Source organism: Bombus pyrosoma, linkage group LG13, assembly GCF_014825855.1.
Source record: "Bombus pyrosoma isolate SC7728 linkage group LG13, ASM1482585v1, whole genome shotgun sequence".
Lineage (NCBI taxonomy): Eukaryota > Metazoa > Arthropoda > Insecta > Hymenoptera > Apidae > Bombus > Bombus pyrosoma.
Genome location: NC_057782.1, coordinates 10132198 through 10154571, shown reverse-complemented (window position 1 = coordinate 10154571; position 22374 = coordinate 10132198). Strand labels below are relative to the sequence as shown.

The following is a 22374-nucleotide window of genomic DNA, read 5'->3' as shown; positions in this document are numbered from 1 at the left end:
AGCGTGTTTCGGATTAAAAACAATTCCAACTTTGAAATTGAAAACTGAAAGAGTATAAAAGATTCAAATTTCACAAAGTTGTGACATAGTTTCTCAGCATCCGTTTACAAAGGCAAACATACCAAATAGCTTTTCGATATTTTTGATCTACCGATATATCTGAACTAAAATATTGGAAAACTTTATCGCAAGCATGGTAGCTCGGTAAATAATGTAGAGCTTTCAAATACGATTTTTCGCATCTTTTCTACAGTTTTATGAAAAATTGAATAACGAATGTATTATACTATCGTACATTCACATTTACATCTGTTTAATGAACGTATATACACATTTGTTGCTACCACATATTCGATACTACGAAATGCAATATTTTAACAGCATTATACAAATTTACGTCACTTCTATCGATAAGAAATTCAAATTGAAAACAAATGTAAGGAAGAAATGAAAAGGAACAAAAGAAACCTCTTTGATGGTACTTTTTTCCATATGTATTAACAGAATTGGAAATAGAATTAGAAATAGAATTTATTATTTATTTTATTTTCGTTTCAGATGTATAATTTATTTAAATATATACGTATTTAACAGTATTTTGTAGCATGATTCAACAGCGGTTTTCATTCAAATTGATTTAAAAATGGAAGCACACATCATTGACTTCGTCGGTATGCATACGCATAAATGTATATATTTATCGGATGTTGTAAAAACAGGAAAAAAATTCACGTTGGTAATAAGGTTTTCTACCAGCAATTAATTACCGAACACGACCTCTATATGCAGGCCAGTCATGCGCAGATCTTTGCTCGTTGAATATTTCTTTTTCGACATGGCTACCGAAAGGTTTTGTCGAAAACAAAATTAAGGAGCAAAAATCTACACGGGCGGAATTATTGAATATGATCATCGTGCATTGGTAATTTGGTAAGTCAAGCTTATTCTTTTTATTTCGATGTTATGAGAGGTTATAATTTAAGGGTAAAGTCATCGAAAGAAATGAAAAAAAAAAAAAAAAATAGCTGTGTAAAAGGGAGAATTAATTAAAAATCAAGGGTTCGCCATTTGGCTATGATCGCTTGATTGCCAAAGATTAGCGACGCGAGTGAAAAATACCACTGTATTATACTTTTATGGATTAAATCGATCGAACAGCTTTTTGGTTACCTGTATTACAGGTTGTTCCGAAATTTTCATCATGATTTTGTTATTCCTATTATGTTATTAGCAGCATAATTTGTTTAAGCAAGCACCGCTTAATAAAAAGACACACATTGTTTATATAAGTCTCGTTTATTCTCCTATTGACAACAAAACTCACAGCTTTATTCGTATTAGCTGTGTTCATTCTATATATAACATGATTTTATTTCAACCTGAATGGCTATGTTTTTCTCTTTTTATTATCAGTCGCAAAGTAATTTTAAATATTAACTTTGTGTGATGTTAGTGTCTTTACATGGTGCACTTTGTTTAATGTTTTGTGGTACTTGTGTATCCTGGAAACATTATTGGAAATATGAGGTTTCCTTCCTATCGGTAAGTAGCTAGGGATTGATTCCTATATTCCGAAAGAATTATAAGTAGTAGTAATAGTAATAATAACATAAATTACTTCTTATTTTAAAAAACAAATCTCTTTTAATATGAATTCCTTTAGGAGCCCAATTACTTTTTAGAGTTGTTAGCCTAAATATGTAAGTACATATATAAAAATTGATTTACTTTATGAAGTGTGTTATAAGAACTTGTTTAAAATGTATTTAAGTATTTGTGTTGTATTTTCTGTTGCTGAAATTATCTTATTCAGCAATATTTTACAGCACTTATAAGCAGTTAGCATTAAGCTATTTGCTTTCAAATATAAAGTTATAATAAACCTATTTAACATAAAATTTATTCAATGGAAACTTCACATTTAAATAATATTATATGTGTATATAAATTGTTTAAGTATTATAGTATATACAACACTAAGTGGGTAAGTATAGTTTTTTTAAATTTGTAGCCTTATTATAACAAACTTTGAAAAAAATAAATCACAAATGATTAAATGAAATTGCTGCTGCAGGGTTGGCTTATAAAATAACGTTATTACTCTGTGAATATATCGTTTCTACAGATATTAGCGAGCATCGACTATATGTAGATTACTTTTATAATTTCAAGTTTTCTTTAGAGTAACTATATATTTGTCTCCAATTTATTATTTATAATTAATCAAGAATTTATTTTTCTATACCATTAACTTCATGTACTTTATAGTAATTGTAATGCAATTAACTAATTCTTATACTTTCACGCCAGCCCTAATGCTGCATTGTTATCATTCTCAAACATGATAGCACTTTTATATTTTCAGAATACTCAGCAACAATTTTTCATAGACGTGGTCAACCATGCAAAACTTTGATGATCTTGATATAGAGGGACGCAATCCCTCTCATTTATCTGAAGCAGATAAAGAAAAGGTAATGCGCAATAGGAATTGTTTGTAAAAGATATTGTTATTTACTAGAATATAGATATATTGTAATACACATTTGCTAAAGTTAGATACATACAACATATCTAATCCGAAGCAGAATTCACAAAGGAAATCTGTGTTTCTGTAATAAAAAATCTTCTACTACTTTCATGTCCAAATTAATGTTATATATTTATATTCTGTGACATGTTATCCGCCCATTCTATAAAATGTTTATATTTCACAGGAAGAATATGATCGAAAACGTTTAATGAGGAGCAGTGTCACTGCCGAAGATGGCACTCTCAGACCTGTATATTCTGAGACAGAAGATGGTGATATATGGTGTCATATCTGTAATATCGCTCTATTTGGAGCTCATAAATTACTAAATCATAATATGTGTAGTCGTCACAAAATGAAATTAAACGAATGGCCATACCCAGTATTATTATGGTCCAAACGGTCAGATATTGTGAAAACAGCTCCGCCTGTTCAATCGACGGCTATCGGTGATGGCTTGGCACCTGGAGAACCAATACCACCTGGCATGGAAGATCAAATAACTAGAACAACTACAATTCAGATGAGTCTGGATCGACATAGAAGTTCACCGCTTGTTGGTCTTGAATATCTGCTTGAACTGGTCGATAATGACTCTTGTGAACCCAGTTATACATGTGTTTTGTGTGATAAACGAGGTGATCCTCGCACTGTTATGGCTCACATTACCAGCTATAATCACAGAATAACTTACCTAAATAGACATTTCCCAACAATATCGCGAGCAATTACGGAATTACCGCGTACTCCTAATTATAAGCGTGGAGCTAATGAAATATCTGTGTTAGTGGCAAAGAAGATCGAAGAACGATTTGGAAGATTACAACCGCAGCTGGTCGACAAGAATCAATTCGAAAAGAATAAAATGCAATATATCAAGAGGGTCTATCAGGATTATCATTTTAGGTAAGTCATGATATTTACCTTTCCACATTTTCGGCTTTCTATACGGTCGAACATTATACGAACATCGGTTCGCGTGATTTTACGAATGTTTATGAACGTGATTCAACAAGGTGCGCGTTAATGATCTTCGTAATTTAATTTACTTTTCCTTTAAATCAATGGCTGTTTCCTACGTGCAGGGAAACGCCAGAGTTAACATTTATGGATGTTTACGATGTGCGATGGGTAACAAACTTTGAAGAGAAGATGGCAGAAATGACTGGTAATAGTAGTTCAAAGAAAGGTGAGTATATGACAATCTATATCTTCAATGTATATCGTTTGTGTATTTACAAGTATTGAATCGTTCAATAATCTTGTATTAAGATTCTCAACCTGCCAATGAGAAGCAAGACAATAAACATAAAAGTGAAGATAAGAAAAATGAAAAATCATCGCCGAAGAAAACAGACTCGAAGTCAGATACTACTAAATCGTAAGTTAATGCTTACCTTTGATTACGAATTGTGTATATAACATTTTGATTTAACAGGATTCGTTTAATGTTTTTGTCAATATTTAATTTTTGACATTTTCTTCGTTTAAATAAATTTGACGAGTAATATGATAATCCAGAAACAATATAAATATATGGAATATGATCATATGCCTTCCTTCGTTAATAAAGCCACTCAAAATCAAGTGTTGAATTAATGTTTTGTCTTTTTTTAGGGGTTTCAAGATCCGTATTCTCACAAGGGATAAATTAAGTATTCGTAAACCCCTAGATAAAGACGAAGAGAACGTGAAAAAGTCCCCCAAACGCCCCTCCGACGAGACGAAATCTCTCTCGTCGCTTTCGAGCATATCAAGTAGCCCATCGCCATCGCGTTCGAGATCACGATCGCCTATTCGTAATCGTAAAGCCAGTTCAGTAGATAAAAGTGGGAAATATCGTAGTAAATCGCGATATTCGCGAGATCGTACGCGTTCTCACACTCGTTCACGTTCGCGTTCCCCAGAACCTCTTAGGGAGCGAGATAAGTGGGACAAATATCGAGAACAAATCAGACGTGCCGAAGAAACTCTTGATCGCGCGTTGAAGTTCCACGAGAAAAACCCAGAAAAGCATCCATCTTATCCCGACGAATGGAAAAAGTTTTGGAACAGGCGATATAAAGAATTACAAGCCGAAGGTAAAGATCCAAGCAAACATGACTTTAAACCGGAGTGGATCGAGTTTTGGAATAAACGAATGCGGGAAATTCATAACGAACAGCTGCAACAGCGGAAGGAAGAGATCAGGAAACGATTAGAATTACCGGAAGATAAGCCACCGGAAAAATGGATTCCATCGAGCAGGCGCGACAGATCGCCTAAAAGAAGTCGCCATCGTGTGGAGAGCGATGACGAAGTGGAGTATGTCGGTACGAAAACAATAAAGACGGATTATTATGATCGTCATGACATTAGGGAACGTGATTACGCTTACTCTTCATACATACGTGGAAGAGGAAGCATGTATAGAAGCACTTATTATCCTCGAGGAATTCCACCACGTACCAGACCGATACATTACGCGACACCATATCCGGTAACAGACAAGTCTCCGAGCCCTATACCAGACGAGGTATTGACCGAGGATTTAGAAGTTGTCGGTTTATTGCGATTGCTTACGGCACTAGAGGGTCAGTTAGGTTCTCTTGGGCCAAAGATAGTATCCCTTCTTTCGAAAGCGTTAGCAGCGGAAAAAGCGAAACCTAATTCTGCCGAGGAATTACTATATGACGAAGAAGTGTGTGTATTGTTCGAAACAGTTAAAGAAAAATTAAAAGGCCAATTATTCGCGGGAATGATAGAGAAAATGGCCATAACTCCAACAAAAACTGCGATACAAAACATTGCTCAATTGCTGCATAAGGCAACAGAAAACAAAAAGAAAATGGAGGAGGAGAAAAAGAAGAAACACGAACTAGAAGCTGCCAGATCGACGAGCTATATGCCTAGAACAGCTATCTACCAAAGGCCGGTTGAGATAATTACACCCGCCATTAAGTCCGAACCCGTTAGCGTACCTGGTGTCGGAACTGTAGATAAGGTGGCTATAGCTCAACAGATAGCAGCTGCTTTGGTAGCTCAAGGTAGATCTAACGTATCGCAAGAAGAATTAGAAACTCTCATTAACGCAGTTGTAGGAATGGCTGAGGCATCTAAAAATTCTGATAAACCAGTAACTACCGCAGATTTCGTTAAAGGACTATCAAGCGCAAGTAATACTCTACCTGAGGCTACAACGCACGCTGCGCCTACTGTTTCAACAACGGTGGATACAGTTGAACGCCAAACTTCTAGAATGGAGAGTTTATCGGATTCGGATTTGAAATCGCTTTTACAGAACTTTAAAGACCTGACCACTCAGGAACAACACGGACTTATTAATTTTTTAAAAAAGTTAGAAGTAACCGATCCAGTTCGAGTAGAAAAGTTAAGAGCGTTTGTTAATTTGGGCATGACGTCGATAGCGTCAGCAGTACCAAAAATAAAATCTCCAACGCCAGAAAAAGTGGAGATTACTTCCAAGTCGAATAGGAGTATTTCTCCATTCTCCGGACGTAAGGCAAATCAAAATCTCGTAGAGGAGGAAAATAAATGGAAACCTAAGATAGATATGTTCGCGAACGATGACGAGGAAGAACAACAGATCAAAAATGACAATGAGGATAAACAAAAGACGAAGTTAGATTTATCAGATGATGATGATGATTACACGTTTGAAGACATATATAAAGCAGCGGATAAAAATGTTAGTGAGAATGAAAAAGCAAAGAAAAAGTCACGAGCGTTTTCGAAATCATTGTCGAATTCACCGCGATCATGGACGCGCTCTCACTCACGTTCGAGATCACGTTCTCCCGTAAGATCGAAGGAATTAACGAAAACTAACGATCCAAATGCGATTTTAAACGAGACGAAGCGACTGATAGCTAACATAATGGGTGATCTTCCAAACAAATACGTGCCAAAATCGCATCTACCACTTGGAAACGATAATTCCGAGAAAAGTATGGTGAAACCGGTAGATACAATGTCTAACACATCAACAGCTTCAATGCCGAGTTTTTATAATCAAGAATATGTTCAAAATAATCAGCAATCTTGCTCCCGTCCACAAGGACCCTCTTTAAGTTATCCAAACATGTCCAGTCAACAATTCCAAAATTATCCTCAACAAGTTTATAGTGGTAATCAGGGTTACATGGACAATAGTTATAATTATCAAGGATACGGTGGTCTAGGGAATCAGGGTCAATACAGTGGACCGTCCATGACATCGAATCAATATCCGACTCAACAAAATTACGATACATCAGCTTACGTTGGACCGCCCACGGCTCATTCTTCCAGTTATTCACAGCAACAACAACAACCATACGGAAATTACGTGCAACAACAGCGTTTCTATTAACGTGATATTCGATTTACAGGCTACTGATAATATACAGAAATTTTACATAATTGTAAAGCTATTTACAATTGTTAGGGGGTTTTTACCTTAGACACTATTACCGTGTCTAATGTGAATGTTTAAATGTTACTAGTTCAAGAACTCTAATCAAGATTTAGAGATGATCAGGATTCTGTTAAGTTTATAATTTAACAAAATTGATGTAAATACGTTTTAATATAGCGCTCTTTTTCACTACTACGTTAATATAATAACTTTTTCACTACTACGCCAATCAGAAGTACCCTGATCATTTCTACAAGAAAGAAAAAAAGGTTAATAATACGCTTATTTCATTGTCACAGGACTTCCCGATATATTTCACATTTACATTTGTCGTTTCTCTTTGTGCAGAAAAATTTATTTCCCCGTCGTTTTTTATACGTTTATAATCGCGCATCTCTCCCTCGTCGGTAACGAGAAAATTAAATACATAAAAGAAAAAAAAACAATTAAATCTTTCTTAAAGTGTATCGCGTACAGGCGTGGAGTGAGTGTTTCTAAAGATGGAGTGTTTTAAAAAAAAAACGATCAATGTCAACGGGACGAAAGTAAGTAAAGAAAAAAAGAACTTGAAACGAAAAAACGACTACTCTATATTACAATTTTGTTATACTAATTTTAATTCGATCAATTGTTCATCGTTTTATAATTTAGCAGTTTCAGATACGTGTGATAAAATATCAAAGGAGTCGAAAATAATGATGTTATTTTTACAAGCACTTTTAATGTTTAAAAAATATATATATATATATATATATAATATCAAGGGTGACTATATGTAATTTTACAGTAAAAAAAAAAAAATTGTAAAAAAGTATTAGATTAAATGAGTAAACTATAATCTTCATTTGTAAATACTTTTAAGCGTGTAAGTTTTTCATGTATCCGCGAAACTACAAAGATACAAAAAATCCTTAAACTCGATAGTGGTACTAGCGAGATTAAAGCACATAAGTTTAATTGTATAAAGAAGGAAAAAAACACATAAACGAGTTATATTTCTTCTTACGTTTCGTATTTCTATTCTAACAAATACTACAAAAAAAGGCAAACAAAAATTACGCATTCCAGTCTTCATAAACGAATAGGAATCTGACTTGGACACAGAAATAATCGATATATTAATACCATGTGGCTGCACAGTGCACACTGACTAGAGAGTTACAAAGATGTCGGCTATTTCGTGCCTATCGATGCACACAGAGTACCATGTGTCGTATCACAACGAATCGTATAACTATATATATATATATATAATTATATTAATATATATAATTATATACGCATATATATATATATATATTAATCAAAGCTCACGATGCGGTTCGTACAATATTTACACGTTTCTTTACAGACCTTATCGGAACGTATTAAAAAATTGTCTACTTCGGTACGAGACCTCTCATCTTTGGATAAACCGGCGCTGGGATTTGAGGGATCTTTCCAACGCTTTTAGGTCGTATTTTCGCGGATTGTAAACGTGGTTTCGATCTAAGTTTCGCACTAGACGCATCGACGTCGATGTCTCCTTCGTCTCGCAACGCTTCTTCGAGAACAGCTTGAATCGTAGGTGCGATAGCGGGTCCTTGATAGTCTAGCGTTGTTCTAGCTGGCATATCTAGGTCTAGATTCAATATATTTTCACCCGCATAACGACTACCTCCTCCCATGGCTAGAGCAATTCGGGCATATTCCGAGACTGGCCTACGGGCACCAGGAATCGACGTGGGTCTCCTTATCAAGTCTACGCTGGATGGTTCCGTTTCCTTTACTACCCAACCGTCCTCTTCTTCGTCGAGGTGAATTCTCGATAGGATCTTATTCTTCTCTTCGTCGGGAATGAAATTCTCGATTATAAGATACTTTAGTTTTAGTTCCTTCATTAGCTCGTGTTGAGTTTGTTCTAAGTCTCTTCTGTCTCTGTTGAAGTCGTTAGTGACGTCTTCGAGTTCCTGCTTGAGAACTTGTAACTTATTGAAACATTTCCTCAGCTTCCTCGACTTCACATCCACTTCTTGTTGCAAGTTCGAATAAGTTTCTTTCACGCCTAGCATAGTTAGCTCTTCATCCTCCAGTTTCTGTTGCATTTCGACCTCTCGTTTCTTTCTCTCAGCAATTTCCGCGGCTTTCTGTTCCAGTGTTCTCTGTTGTTCGTTAGTATGGTCAATGATATTCTTACCACCGCAAAGCATCTTACTTTCTAAATCCTTTATTCTCATTATGAGTGCCTCCGTCTCTTGCTTCTCGGCTTTCAATTGTTCCGCGATTAATTTCTTATCCGTCTCTATTTTATTATCCTCTCCCCGGCTGTCTTCCGCTTCCGACTCTGAGTCCATGGCTTCGTCTCCCTTCTTTCTCTTCGATTTCTTCTTTCGTCTTTGCACAGTGCCCTTTTGCGCCAGCTTCTCCTTCAATCGGCCGATCTCTTCCTGATACTGTCTCAATAGCGCGTCCTTCGGATCTTCGTTTATTTTTGGCTTGTTCTTAATGTTCTTTGCCCGATTCGCATACCGTAGCGTTGTCAAAGACTCGTCGTAATTGTAACTAGCGGGCCCAATGTTTGCAACCATGATGGTCTTCGAGTTGCCACCTAAAGAGTCTTGCAGCAGCCGCGTTAACTTGGAATCTCTATACGGCACGTGCGTTGTCTTCCCGTCTACCAAGGCCGAGATTACATTTCCCAGCGCTGATAAGCTCAAATTGATTTTACTGGCTTCCTTGAGTCTCTCGCCAGAGGCTCCAGTCTTGCTTTGCCTTTCACTGCCCGCGAGATCTACCAGGTTCAGACGACCGACCCTAATCCCACTGCTATCATCGATCGAACCCATTTCAATAGTGATCAAAAATATCGCGTGCGACCTGGAACTATGTTCGTTCATATTAGTAGCGCCAATGGTTCTATTCTGATTTCCGGTGTTCATCAACTGCTGAATCTCAACGGCGCTCTTGCACACCGACGTGGATAGGTCTTTAACGAATACACCAGTGTCTGGTTTCTCCTTCAACTCGAATCTGAGACTCTGGTCGGGCTGCAGAAGGTCGCGAATCTCTTCCTGATATATTTCAAGGTAACTAGCTCTCACCAGGTATTGCATGTTCTCTGATCTGCCTATGTGATTAAAAATATGCTCGAACGATCGTGGAATTACACCGCGTCTCTCGTGATCGCTCTTCAGGCCCTCCATGGTGTACGTTTTGCCTGTTCCGGTTTGGCCGTAAGCGAAGATGGTACCGTTGAAACCGTCAAGAACCGAGGATACCAGTGGCCTGACCGTTTCCTCGTAGAGGTCTTGTTGGCTGGAATTCCAGTCATAGACCGCATCGAACGTGAAAACTTTCACATTGTCGGTGGAAGGATCGTCCCGCGGATGACGAATCTCGACCACTCCCCTCGAAGGGAATACGTCGACCACACGCGTATAACCACGGGCTAACTCCTTCTCGTCCATCGGTCTGCAACGCACGACCACCTGGACGCGCTGGGTCACGACGTCCGCCGAGCCGCTCGTCTTCATGCTCTTCTTTTTCCAGGTTTTCAGCTGGTTGTCCGACTTATCCATGTTGACGGCTGATACGGCTTCACCTGAGAAAAACGCAACGGTGAGACTCTGGACTCGAGCACGCACGCAACTACTTTGCAAAATCAATACTTAATCCCATTCGACCAATTGCAAAACCGGTGAAATTGTGAAATAACCGTATCGTAAAAAGTGATAGTTGATCTTGTAAAGAAAACGGATAATATCGTGTTTTATGAATTAATAAAGGTTTTATGCAAGTAACGTGACGTCTCGTTTGTTTAATTTTTGCCATTGTACGTGTACTTCTTAACAATTGTTGCCGTTAATGGAAAAGTGACGAACAAGACGCCGGTTGACGTAACTGTTTGTACTTGCGTGATCTTTAGTGTGTAGGAGTAGTGTGTAGGATCCGCTGCATGGTCGTTGATTAACCGAAACACAATTGTTTTATTCCCCCGAGGAAAGTTAAGTATCCGTTTTTTCGTTAACGACAAGGAGCGAGAATACTCGTAAGCATCTCGTAATTCACGCATATTCCGATTTCTTTTTAATTACGAATTAGAATTAAGCAGAGAAATCGTAAAAATTGCGTTGGAATGCGGCCGCGACTTTGTTAACGTTTAGCGAGAAACTTTCTTGATTTTTCGAAGCATTCTTTGACTAGATGCTCTGTTATTTTTAACGGGAGAAAAAGAAACGAAAGTACGTACACGTAGTACACCTTAACCAAACATCGCGTGACACGTTCTACATAAATGTCTGCACTGTATATTTTTCCAACAATACACACTTACCTTCTGAAGTTTCTCAAGACAATAAGCACACGCACGTACAAGACACGTTACTATAAAGGTACGACGATTTTTCGTCGTATCCGCATGTTACCCTTATCCGCAAAGTATTGATCCATTATTTGCTTTCTAGGATTTACACTAACGCGCGCTCTTTTTATTTCCACTTGTTCGAACAGTTCTAATTCGTGGCTTGGTCTGAGTTCCTCCTTTAATCAGAGCACGATGCTCGAGCGAATCATTAGAACGACTGACGATGCATTGCGATAAAACGCAGAAACAACCGCATCGTATTTTGACAGGAAAAACGTATTACAATCAAGCGTGCGCACTGTACTTCCCTCACTCGTTTCCACGGACTTACTGAATCGATCTCTCGTTTAATCACTGGATATATTTCTCAAGGTAGTCGTGTCGATGTTGGTATACGAAAGTTTGTAGAAAGAAATTTACTTTATCGACGAATCGCATTTTCATTTTTTTAAAACCTTGAAGGAAACAATAATATTGGTATAAGTTATTTAATTCACGTTGGAAAAGTCAATCGATATAATATTATCTGAAGAATACTATGACAGTAAAATAATGACTATTTTTATATAATTTTGTGTTCTTTTAATTAAAATATGTGAATGTGGTCGTATATATATGCATACGTATACATATATATATATACGTATATATAATTGTTTTATTCGGGAATTATTACGTTATGCATAACAAATATTTCACATTTGGGAAATATTAAGTAAATTTCATAAATTAAAAGGCAATTAAAATATTATTCTTATCTATAACAACGATCTTTTGATCAAGGAAATGACGTTTTAGTTTGTAGTTAGCTTCGTGGCGTGCAAGTCACCTCGAAAGGGTGCTGTGACAGTGTTATTACAAACATTATTACATTTAATTAGTAACTGGAATCAATGTTGAAAAGTTAGAAGAGTTTTATATAAATTTTCAGTGAAGTTAGTGTAATACATTAAATTGATAGGAGTAAACATTCTCGTTGTATAAAATCATTCTACTAAAAGCTTTTTCAAGCACTTCGTATTTTAGCCTGAAAATATAATTTTTGGGGATTACTTTTATATAATTATTTTAATAGCAGATTACTCGAAGTTACCCGTTTCAAACGGAATAAATATAGGATTATATGTATAATTTTTTTTTTTTAGTTTATTGTTTTAATGTCCTAACTCTTTGCTGCTTTCTCTGTTTCAGACAAAATGAAATTGTGGTTAGTTGTAGTTCACATCATCTTGGTTGCAACCAACATATGGGTCACAGCACATTTTCATGAAGAGCTTCCCGAAGACAATGAATTTGCAGAGTTTGAAGATTTTGAAGAAGAGAAGCCAGCTCAAACAATCAATGATCATAATATAGAACACCTTAAAGAATCAAATAATAATCAAGATTTCGATGAGGAAGATGTTTTAATTGTGGATGGTGATAGTGAGTTTGATCATTTCCAAGATGAAGAAGAATTTGAGGGATTAGATGCAGCTGGAGGAAATGCAGGGCCAAAAAGTGATGAACCTTCTACTTTAACAATCACAAAAATACCACTTCATCTGCGTGCAAGATGGGATAGCTTTTACTTAGAGATACTAATGATTATTGGACTATTAGTATATTTTATCAATTATGTAGCAGGACGTTTTAAAAATGCCCATATAGCAGAGGTGTGGCTCATGGAGCATAAGCAGCTTTTGCTGGATAATTTCTCTCTTGTTGGAGATACAGGAAAATCAAGCAAAGATATGTCTGAAAGTGGTTTGGTAAAAGAAAGTCAGTCTCATTATAGCTTGTATTGTTCAGGGAGAGTTGGGTGTGATTCCATGTTAATTGAATTGAAGTTAATTAAGAGGCAAGATTTGGTTGCGGTACTAGCGCAGCTTGTGAGGCCTCAAAATGATCAGGCCCATATACGTGTAGAATTAGCAAAAGATGAAACAGATAGTTTTGTATTAGCAATAGCTACGAAAAGGACTGCAATGCATTTAGTACGCGATATGGCTGATATTAGTGTTTATTGTCCAGAAAAGAGACCAGGGGAAAAATTTGGTCTTCCATCAGGTTTTTATGTAATGTCTGAAATTGCTGAAGCAGCATCAGCTATTTTAGATACAAGAGTTTTACAAGCATTTTCAAAGTTTGCACCATATATAGATTACATACATATTAGTGATCAATTTAGTGGTCCAAAACAACAAGAGTAAGTATTAAATATGTTTTGTTTCAAGAATAATGCTTTTCTTGCTTCATGTTGTGATACCTTTAATTTCACTTCAGAGATACTACTCAGCTAACAATGCCTGAAGTGAAAAGAGTTTTACTTGTTGGACTAAATATAAGTATTAAAGGACGTACCACTAATGCAGAAGGTCAAGAAAAATTAAAACTCCTTTTACAATTAACCTTCTATTTATTAGATAAATTACGTCGTTTTAAATTATCCAAAGAGGTTTGAATATATATACATATTCTTTTAAAATTATTATCACTATTCTAATTTATACTGTTGTTTTATTCATTGAAATTTCATCCTATTTTTAGGGTAAAAGCAAAGCGGATAAAAATAGATTAAGAGTAGAGGAAGCATTTTTAAAAACAACTCATGCAGCCAGAGCTGAAGCAGCTGCACAGCGAAGAGAAGAACGTCGTAGAGCTGAAAAGGAACGTATATTACAAGAAGAAGATCCTGATAAACAAAGAAAGTGGGAAGAGAAAGAACAACGAAGACTGGCTAAAAAACGAGCACCTAAAATGAAGCAGCTTAAGGTGAAAGCATTATGACCAAATAAAACTAATTATAGAGAATTTGTTAAAACTTTTGAAGAGCTATAAGTTGCTCAATTGAACTGCCTTCTTAATTTAACTCATATAGCAAAGCTGTATCATTTCAACCATATTTACGTATTTCTTACAACTATCAAAATTTCATTAAATAGCTTTAAATTGTCACAAAGGTATAGGAAGTACATATTACATACTTAAAATCGACCTCTGTGAGATAAAAATACTTTTATATTTTTTATTTGTGATATATATCTCCATTTTGTTTTCCTGTTGAAAATATATCTCATTACTGTTAGATATTTATTTTGCGTATAATTATTATAACTTGTCAAATAAGCCATAAACTCAACATAATATGTTATAAAGATCTTTGACTTGATAAAAGTGCAGCAACATATTATGGAGACAATATATATAATTGTTGTTTTGAACTGATATTAATATTACTTATTGCACAATTTTTGTCGAAATCCACCCTTTTATGTTATGACCTTCTTATTAAATATTTATATCATAATAGTAGACCATAACTATAACAAAATTTTCACGTATGTATGCTTTCAATCATATTGAAATATGATGCTCGTAAATCATATTGAAATACTTAAAGCATATTCTTTTGATTACTTAAATAATGATATATATATTAATCAAAGCAGTTAAAATTAAATAGAGTAAAATATAAGTGAAAAATGGAACAAAAATATTAAGAATATAGGATATAAGAATAAAATATTAGTATGAAATTTATATTGATTTATATAAATTAAATATTTAATAATAATGATATGATGTTAAATACTATTTCAGTGTGCATGAACTGAACATTTAAACGTGAAACTTTATTCACTATTTTTTAATCAATTAGCTAAATGTCATAAATGTTATTCTTAAAACATTTTTTCATCAATACTTTTCAGGCAAATCATTGTTATTTCATAGTATTATATTTATATAGATTAAAAATTATAAGTAAGGAACATACTGCAGCCATTGATATTATGATGTTATTAAACTTTAGAAGTTATGCGAGGGTTTAGAATAAAAATGAAATATTTAGATTTTCAATAAAGTAACGTGAACATGAATTTATTATACTATTTATTATATATACAGATACTTCTTTAGAAGTAAAATAAATTTTCCATTGAAAATGTATGATATAAGAATATCTTTAAAATAATTTTTCACAAACAGATTGCATTGAAATCGTAAATTTCATATTCAATTTGTATATACATATGTGCATTCGAGTACAAAATATTTCACATGGAATATTGTACATTGAAATACAATTTTTTATTAGTATCGATGACTGTCTTACAAAATAAAAAGTTGTGATCAGATATAAAATCAGCTATAACGATATTTAAGCCACCACGACCAGGTCGTTTTTTATTTATCCACGGAAGAATTGCTTTTTGACACGATGGTACTAAATCTCTCTGCAATGTACCGCATAGATGTTTCAATACATAAGGAATATCAGGTGTTAAGAGGCATTGTGATACGAAACCGATTTGTAATGGTCGCGTCTTCAACTCGATATCTAAAAAGTTTATAAGCTCGTTGACGTTAACAGTGTTAGGCCACGGAGTGCGCCACAGTCCACTTGGCCATAAATTTTTATAATTTTGTGCATACTCGTTTCTGTATATAACAATGACTTGGTACTTTTCCAGATTAAGCCAATGTAATGTGATGTGATTAAACGTAGATGCCACGGGGCATAATTTCGTTTGAAATATTCGGAAAATCGTCTCAACGAGATGGTGATGATCCATTTCTGAGAATGAATAAAAATGTTGAAAATCTAGGATTACGATCTCGTTATTGTGATAAGACAACCATTCTGCTATTTCATGGAGTGGCTGATATATTTTCGATCCGTACAAGCCATGAACAAAATAGATATTCCCATCCATTGGCTTCGTCGCCACGCGTAAGTCTAGATATCGAATTCCACCATCGAGCTGATCCTTGATGCTTTCATGTTGTGTAATGGACCAATTAAAAATAACAGGTTTTGAAACGAACGAACAATAACGACCAAGAGCTCTGATATATCTTGGCTCGTCGGGTCCCACGTCACTGTGCCGATTTATGGTATAAGTCATCGTATCATGAGAACCTATTAGAAGTTATCAATTTATATTACATGTACTAATTTTATAATTTTGAGGTCAATATAATTGTATGAAGCGGGATCAGTTGAAGTTTTTAAATATATCGAAACATATAACTGACAATGTGATTCAAAAATTTTCATTTTACATAAAATTTTGTGTACGTCGAAAGAAATTCTAAATTTGATATTAATTAATTCTTCTGAATCTAATAAAATTAAATGATCTCATTACAACTTCGAAATATAAATATTATTTTTCTAGCTTCTAATATAGATTTTCATAAAACGAGAAAATATTTTGAAACTTACCGGGTATCGCCAAACGTATTATGGGAAGGCTTTTCAAAGCTTCTGGTAGCCGAGTCATCCAGTATTCTAGTTCCCCGTCTACAGTGGAGTTCTTTCGTTTTGATCTGTGTGAAAAATTACTGACACCTTTAATTTCATATTCCATTTTATTATATATTTAGTGTCGACGTTGTAGAAAATTTCCTGATGAATTATTATAACGAAAGGACGGAATGATGTAGGTGACGTACACCTACTCGTCAAATGACTCGTCAGTAGATGTTCTCCATGCTTTATATCGCTTTTTCAAATTAACGTTCCCACGGTGATGGTGCATTAATCACCTCGCACCTTCTTCCGACACACAACTGGACGGTACAGATTCATAAAACCTAACCTCATGGTCATTCGGTTATTCAGCGTCCCTCTTTCTACAACCGAGAAGTTAACTGCGGGAATGAGTTTATTAGAAAAAAAAAAATACTGTTAACGATACGCTATCATGATATTTATTTATATAAAAAAATCTTTGAATGCTCTTTTTTATGAATTATTGTAGTATTCTCAATATGTACGATTTAGAAAGAAGTGTTTGACACAAATAGTACGATTATATTAAATAATTCTAAAGATAAAATTTGGAGAATTAATTCAAAAGTCTAAATAGTGCATGTGAAATTTTATTTTTCATTGAAATTTAACGAGAACAGCATTTTATTTTATGGAACTACAAACGATTATTAATTATTGGACTAGGAGCATGGTATCATGTCACGTGTTCTGAAATACAGAACGGTAGAAATATGGAATTCTATATATCCTCTACAAGAGTAATTTACAATTGCATAATAACACCACGGACGAGGCACTAGGTAATGTAATTTTGTGTATCAATATTCATTGATAAATTCCATTCGACAAATGAAATTAGAGAACGGATACCTTATTTTCTAAGACATCTATATTTCAAACTTAGTATTAACTTTATGCAATGTAATATGATATGTGCATCAGGCTTTTCTAAGGATTTGACGATTCGAATTTGGCGGATCGATTTTATATGTTTCCCGCTCGTCAAGTTAAATATCTTCACCAATAGGAAATCTCAATCAATAGAAATTTCCACCAATAGGATATCCGCTAGATGACGCCATGCCACGAAAGTCAAGTTGTTAGTCAAATGATGGAAGTTGTAGCGGTTAAATGTACCACTTTTGCTTTCTATACGGTATAACAGGTAATATGCATAACTTAATCTATTAATTAAACAATATTCCATAGCTATTTTATTACCGTTTTTACATTATTATTAGTTTCGTTAATTGATACGTGTATGTTTAAGAATTTATTGAACATTCGAGTATCTCGATTAGATAATTATTTGAATTCTTTCGCTCATTTGATAATTCGATGTGGCGGTATCTTACATTATGAACTCTTAAGACAGAATTTTAATTGGGTTATTGTTTCATTTTAATATATGTAATTGATATGGAAATACTGATACAATATTTCGTATTTTGATAAAGGTCAATCACAGTTTCTACTTCTCCCTATCTTCTGGAGAGGATATACCGATGCTTCAAAAGCCAGAAATGTAAGTATTATTACACGTTATGTTCCCACTAATTTTATTTTAAAAATAAATTATAGTATTCTACGTTTTGCAAACGCACGATAAAAGGACTACTTACTTGTAAATTGATATTTCAGATGATAGATCTTGAACGTACATGCGTAAAAAGAGGGTGGAGGAATTGCCAATTAGTATTATTTGATATACAAATACTAATTTCATCACTGCGAGATACAATTATGAATTTTATAGCAAATAATATATGACTTGACTGGCTGCAATCGTTATTACGTTTTTGTGTAAGTAGAAAATTTACTCAGTACTTAATTAACGTCTGTTTAAATTTTTATTAATTACATATAATTATTACAAAAATATAGTATCATTTACAAATAATTAAGTTGGGCTCTTTTAAGTTCGGTGTACTGTCCAGTTTAATAATTTGTAATAAATAACGAAACTATGATACATGAAAAATATTAATTTTTCTATTAATAATTAATAGTTTGATATCGCCTCATGCAGAGTCTCTTCGATTTAACAATGGGATATATAAATATGTATATATATATGTATTTATTTATTTTGATATGTATGTATTCCACGATTTTGAACTTGGACGTGAACTTTTGTTTGTTACATTAGTTTTACTTCCTTAAATTATTATACATATAATATTTTATTTTTGTAATCTTTGATAATTTATAATTAAATTTATATATATAATAATTTAAGAAAATAAAATTAATCAAAAGTTCAAGTCCAAGTTCAAAATCGTGAAATTACGTATCAAAAATATTATAAGATTTGGTACTAACTTTCTACTTTGATTAACTTTAAATATATTCCTCCTTTCGGCGCTAATAAGAAAGCAGCTGGATCAATTACATATGGAATCATAGTTTTCTCGCAAACTTCAACTTTATGATTGCGAAGTATCGTTATTAAACCAACTTTGGATTGATAAACTGCAAATCGAGCGCCTGAAATATATTAAGTATGATGTTGAATATATCGCAGTACTTCTTAAAATTAATGTAGTATCTTTGCAGCATTAAGAAAAGATAACTATAAGATAAAATAGTTAAACACGTACCAATACAATTTCTTGGCCCGTCACCAAAAGGCAAATAGTGCATGGAATCTCGTGATGCAACGGCGTTATCGTTAAATCTTTCAGGAATAAAAGCATCAGGATTTGGATAAATATCAGGGTTATGATGAATCGCGTACAATGGTATCCATACGAATGTCTTTTCCGGTATGGAAACTTTAGTGTTATTAAAAGTATAACTGCTCACTGACTTTCTTAGTATAAGCGGTCCAGCAGGATACTTTCTTAACGTTTCTGCAATAGATTTATGCAATAAAAATTAGTTTATGGTTATTAAACAAATGTGAGTCAAAGTTACGGTAAAAAACGGATAACGCAAGTTACGCACCTCGAAATACTAGATCCAGATATGTCAAATCTTTTATTTGGTCATATTTCAATTCACCGTTGTTTTTCTCAAAGTGTTCTCTAATTTCTTGCCGCAATTTATCTTGTATCTCGGGGTTTAAAGCTAATTCATAAAGGGCATTGCTTATAGCTGACGAAGAAGTCTCAAATCCAGCAACGAAGAAAACGAACGCTTGAGCCGTTAATAGAGTGTCCGTAAGCTCTGTACAAGATGATTAAAGGATAACGTGAACTGCTTATCAGAGACAGCTGTCGTGGGAATTGCTTAAAAATTGCTAATAAGGAAAATTTAAGGTACTTACTAATATTTTCTAATTTATCTGGATGTTTCTTAAGTTCCATAAGCATATTCACAAAGTCAGGCCTCACGATGTTGTTGTCATCCCTGTACTTCATCGTATCAACGATTATCTTCGTGAGGAACGTAGTAATTTCCAGTGGTGCCATTATGGAACCGAGTAAATTGTAAAGGCGAGGAAATATTTGTCTAAGTCGAAATCTCAAAATTTGCCCAAAGGAAGTGGCAAACACTTGTTTGCCCATTCGACGAAATTCGCTATTTTCATCGGATAACGCGTTCATTTCTATACCAAAGGCACAGCTACCTATTACATCCGTCGTATATTTGGCTGTTAATTCGCGACATTCTATGGGCTCGTCTTTCGCTACCAGGCTATCGAGGTACTGTTCCAAGTGTTTCGAACATTCTAATATCAGAGGAAACATCTCTTTGAGCTTCCCAGATGTAAATACTGGCGAGAGCCTTGTTCTTAATGGACGCCATCTCTGTGACTCCAAATTGAAGAGATGTGGAGATAGTGGTTCCGCCTATGATCATTTTTTAAACTGGTTCGATATTCGACAAAAGTAAAAAGGTCGCGGTATGTCATTAAATAGTTTAAAGAAGCAGTGTGCCATGGCACAGTTAAGATTCACGTCTTACCAGTCAGCTCATTTACCTTTTCGTGAACAGGAATCCCTCGGTCAGCAAATACAGAGAAATCTCTTATTAGGACATCTTTTATGAGCTCCGGATCTTGAAGAATTAGTATAGGCGTTTTTCTTGTAAATATTCCGACCATTGGCTCATCTTTGTACTCATCCCACAGTTTCTTCAAATACGCGCACATCGATGTCCTTAGCAACATTACATCTTTAATGTTACCGAACATTGGTATAGGTTTTGGTCCAGGTACTCCGCGGACTTTCCAAAAGTTGAAAGTCGAGGTAAGGTAGTAGTAGAACGCGAAAAGCAGCGCGATAATTCCGCAAATAATTTCAAAGTAGGTTGCCATTGCGCTACTCGTTGCTTCTAATCTGATGGACAAACGATGACTCATAAAAGTAAATTTTCTGCAAGATATTCTTACTACTTATATTTTCATAGTAAATTCAAAGTCGTAAAAATTATATGTTAGCAATGTATTTGACAATGTATTTTGGGGTGAAAATCAATTCTCAATTAAAGTTGGACATAATTGAATGAAAAGAATAAGATTAAATTATTTTTAGTTTCGACGTGTAACGTAATCATTTTATGTATTAGATAATTATCGTTCTTAATTTGTCCGGATGTAGAACAAGTCTATGTCTGTCGTGACATGTATTGATGAAAACAAAACTTATTTGAAACGAGGAAAATAATATCACGAATTTTTTAATTGATATTCTTTGTTTTTCGTACGTTAGTTAACAAAATTTACATGTGATGTATCTATTATAATGTAAAAATTAAGTACACAATTTTAACAAATCATTAAATTATTTTTTTTTTAATATCTTTAGTACACGATATTGGAGTTTTGTCGATTTGTCAAATTAAAAGGAAAATAGAAAACTCGTGCAAAATTAAAAAGCAATGATAGACATATATATATATATATATCATTATTACATTTGCAGACAAACTCATACTACTCGATCATTAGCAGCTTGAAGCTGTGTTTCAAGGTCGACAGGAAACACAACGGGAGCATGGAAGAGAATAATAGAGTGATTCATTGTATATATTATACTATTATTTTGCATATATTGTATAACAAGATGATTGTATGTAACGCGCGATAAACAAAATGCTTACGACACTTGACACGATGTAGAAATTCACTGTTTGACACTATTTCGGAGGCACTACCGCAACGGAATCTTCTCAGTGGAATGGAGTGTGCATGATTCGATAAAACAACGGGATGCGCAATCAAAATGAGTTGCATAAACGCAACGTTAATGACTAATAAAACAGTCACACAGGTCACATGTAGCTAGCAGATCGGCATTTTATTTGAACAGTATTTAATACGGGAAAGATAAGTCGATTAATGAAACGTAATATGTATCTATTTTGCCTGCGGTTATACTCGCTTGCACGTTTCTACCAACTAACCGTCTAGGAAGAATATTATCGCCAGAGTAGCGGCTTTAACTGGATCTGATCGATGCGCAGTAATGCGCAGCTCTGTAGGTGTCGCCGTCAGTATTGGATACCTACTGATTAAACAAAATACTATTGTAAGGCAATTAAAAATGACTAGAATACGTAGTAACAAGCAACTACAAAGCAAAGAATGGTAATTCAGATATTTATTTTGAGTAATAGCTAAACTGCTGCCTACAGTAGCGTTACAAAATCCGTTAGTAGATCAGACTCCTGGATGTCGACATTTTTCCTACTAAACCCAGATTCCATAGCGTTTATCTAAGTGCATATCATGAAAAAAGAAAACGTCATTCTCTAGGGGTAAAAACATTTCCATAGTTGGAAATGCCCAGTCTTTCTATTCCCATTAATTTCTCTAGTACTATAATGTGATTCTGGTAATACGATATGTATGGATTCGTCAAATTCTCCGGATTTTTGGAGAAAACATTTTTCTAATA

At 34.5% G+C, this 22374-nt stretch overlaps 3 protein-coding genes across 13 annotated transcripts; 1 reads left to right on the top strand and 2 right to left on the bottom strand.

Annotated features, from left to right (window-relative positions):
* The first annotated feature begins 784 nt into the window (after positions 1–784).
* Positions 785–19196, top strand: LOC122574405 (PAT complex subunit CCDC47-like). 8 transcript variants are annotated; one of them, XR_006319028.1, is made up of 8 exons: positions 12005–12174; positions 12463–13459; positions 13537–13708; positions 13801–14025; positions 17592–17696; positions 17989–18056; positions 18173–18334; positions 19088–19196. XR_006319028.1 is itself a non-coding variant. In XM_043741971.1 (6 exons), the coding sequence occupies exons 2-6, from the start codon at positions 2403–2405 to the stop codon at positions 6882–6884; spliced, it is 3741 nt and encodes a 1246-aa protein (XP_043597906.1). In that variant the 5' UTR covers positions 796–930; positions 2366–2402; the 3' UTR covers positions 6885–7124. The 8 variants fall into 8 exon arrangements, 7 of the variants coding, with proteins under 7 accessions (XP_043597911.1, XP_043597906.1, XP_043597907.1 ...); XM_043741971.1 differs by lacking the exons at positions 12005–12174; positions 12463–13459; positions 13537–13708; ... (3 more) ...; positions 18173–18334; positions 19088–19196 and adding exons at positions 796–930; positions 2366–2474; positions 2718–3439; ... (1 more) ...; positions 3806–3914; positions 4151–7124; XM_043741972.1 differs by lacking the exons at positions 12005–12174; positions 12463–13459; positions 13537–13708; ... (3 more) ...; positions 18173–18334; positions 19088–19196 and adding exons at positions 2054–2474; positions 2718–3439; positions 3619–3722; positions 3806–3914; positions 4151–7124.
* Positions 6857–17543, bottom strand: LOC122574408 (kinesin-like protein KIF3B). 2 transcript variants are annotated; one of them, XM_043741983.1, is made up of 2 exons: positions 16481–17543; positions 6857–10509 (listed from the first exon to the last, which is right to left on the bottom strand). In XM_043741983.1, exons 1-2 carry the CDS (start codon positions 16623–16625, stop codon positions 8309–8311), a joined length of 2346 nt encoding a protein of 781 aa, XP_043597918.1. In that variant the 5' UTR covers positions 16626–17543; the 3' UTR covers positions 6857–8308. The 2 variants fall into 2 exon arrangements, with proteins under 2 accessions (XP_043597918.1, XP_043597919.1); XM_043741984.1 differs by lacking the exon at positions 16481–17543 and adding an exon at positions 11242–11612.
* LOC122574411 (cytochrome P450 6a2-like) lies at positions 18363–22001 on the bottom strand. 3 transcript variants are annotated; one of them, XM_043741991.1, is made up of 6 exons: positions 21881–22001; positions 20457–20814; positions 19800–20325; positions 19478–19699; positions 19132–19383; positions 18363–19018 (listed from the first exon to the last, which is right to left on the bottom strand). In XM_043741991.1, the coding sequence occupies exons 2-6, from the start codon at positions 20790–20792 to the stop codon at positions 18849–18851; spliced, it is 1506 nt and encodes a 501-aa protein (XP_043597926.1). In that variant the 5' UTR covers positions 20793–20814; positions 21881–22001; the 3' UTR covers positions 18363–18848. The 3 variants fall into 3 exon arrangements, with proteins under 3 accessions (XP_043597926.1, XP_043597924.1, XP_043597927.1); XM_043741989.1 differs by lacking the exon at positions 21881–22001 and adding an exon at positions 21578–21874; XM_043741992.1 differs by lacking the exon at positions 21881–22001 and adding an exon at positions 21392–21435.
* Between the last annotated feature and the right edge of the window lie 373 nt (positions 22002–22374).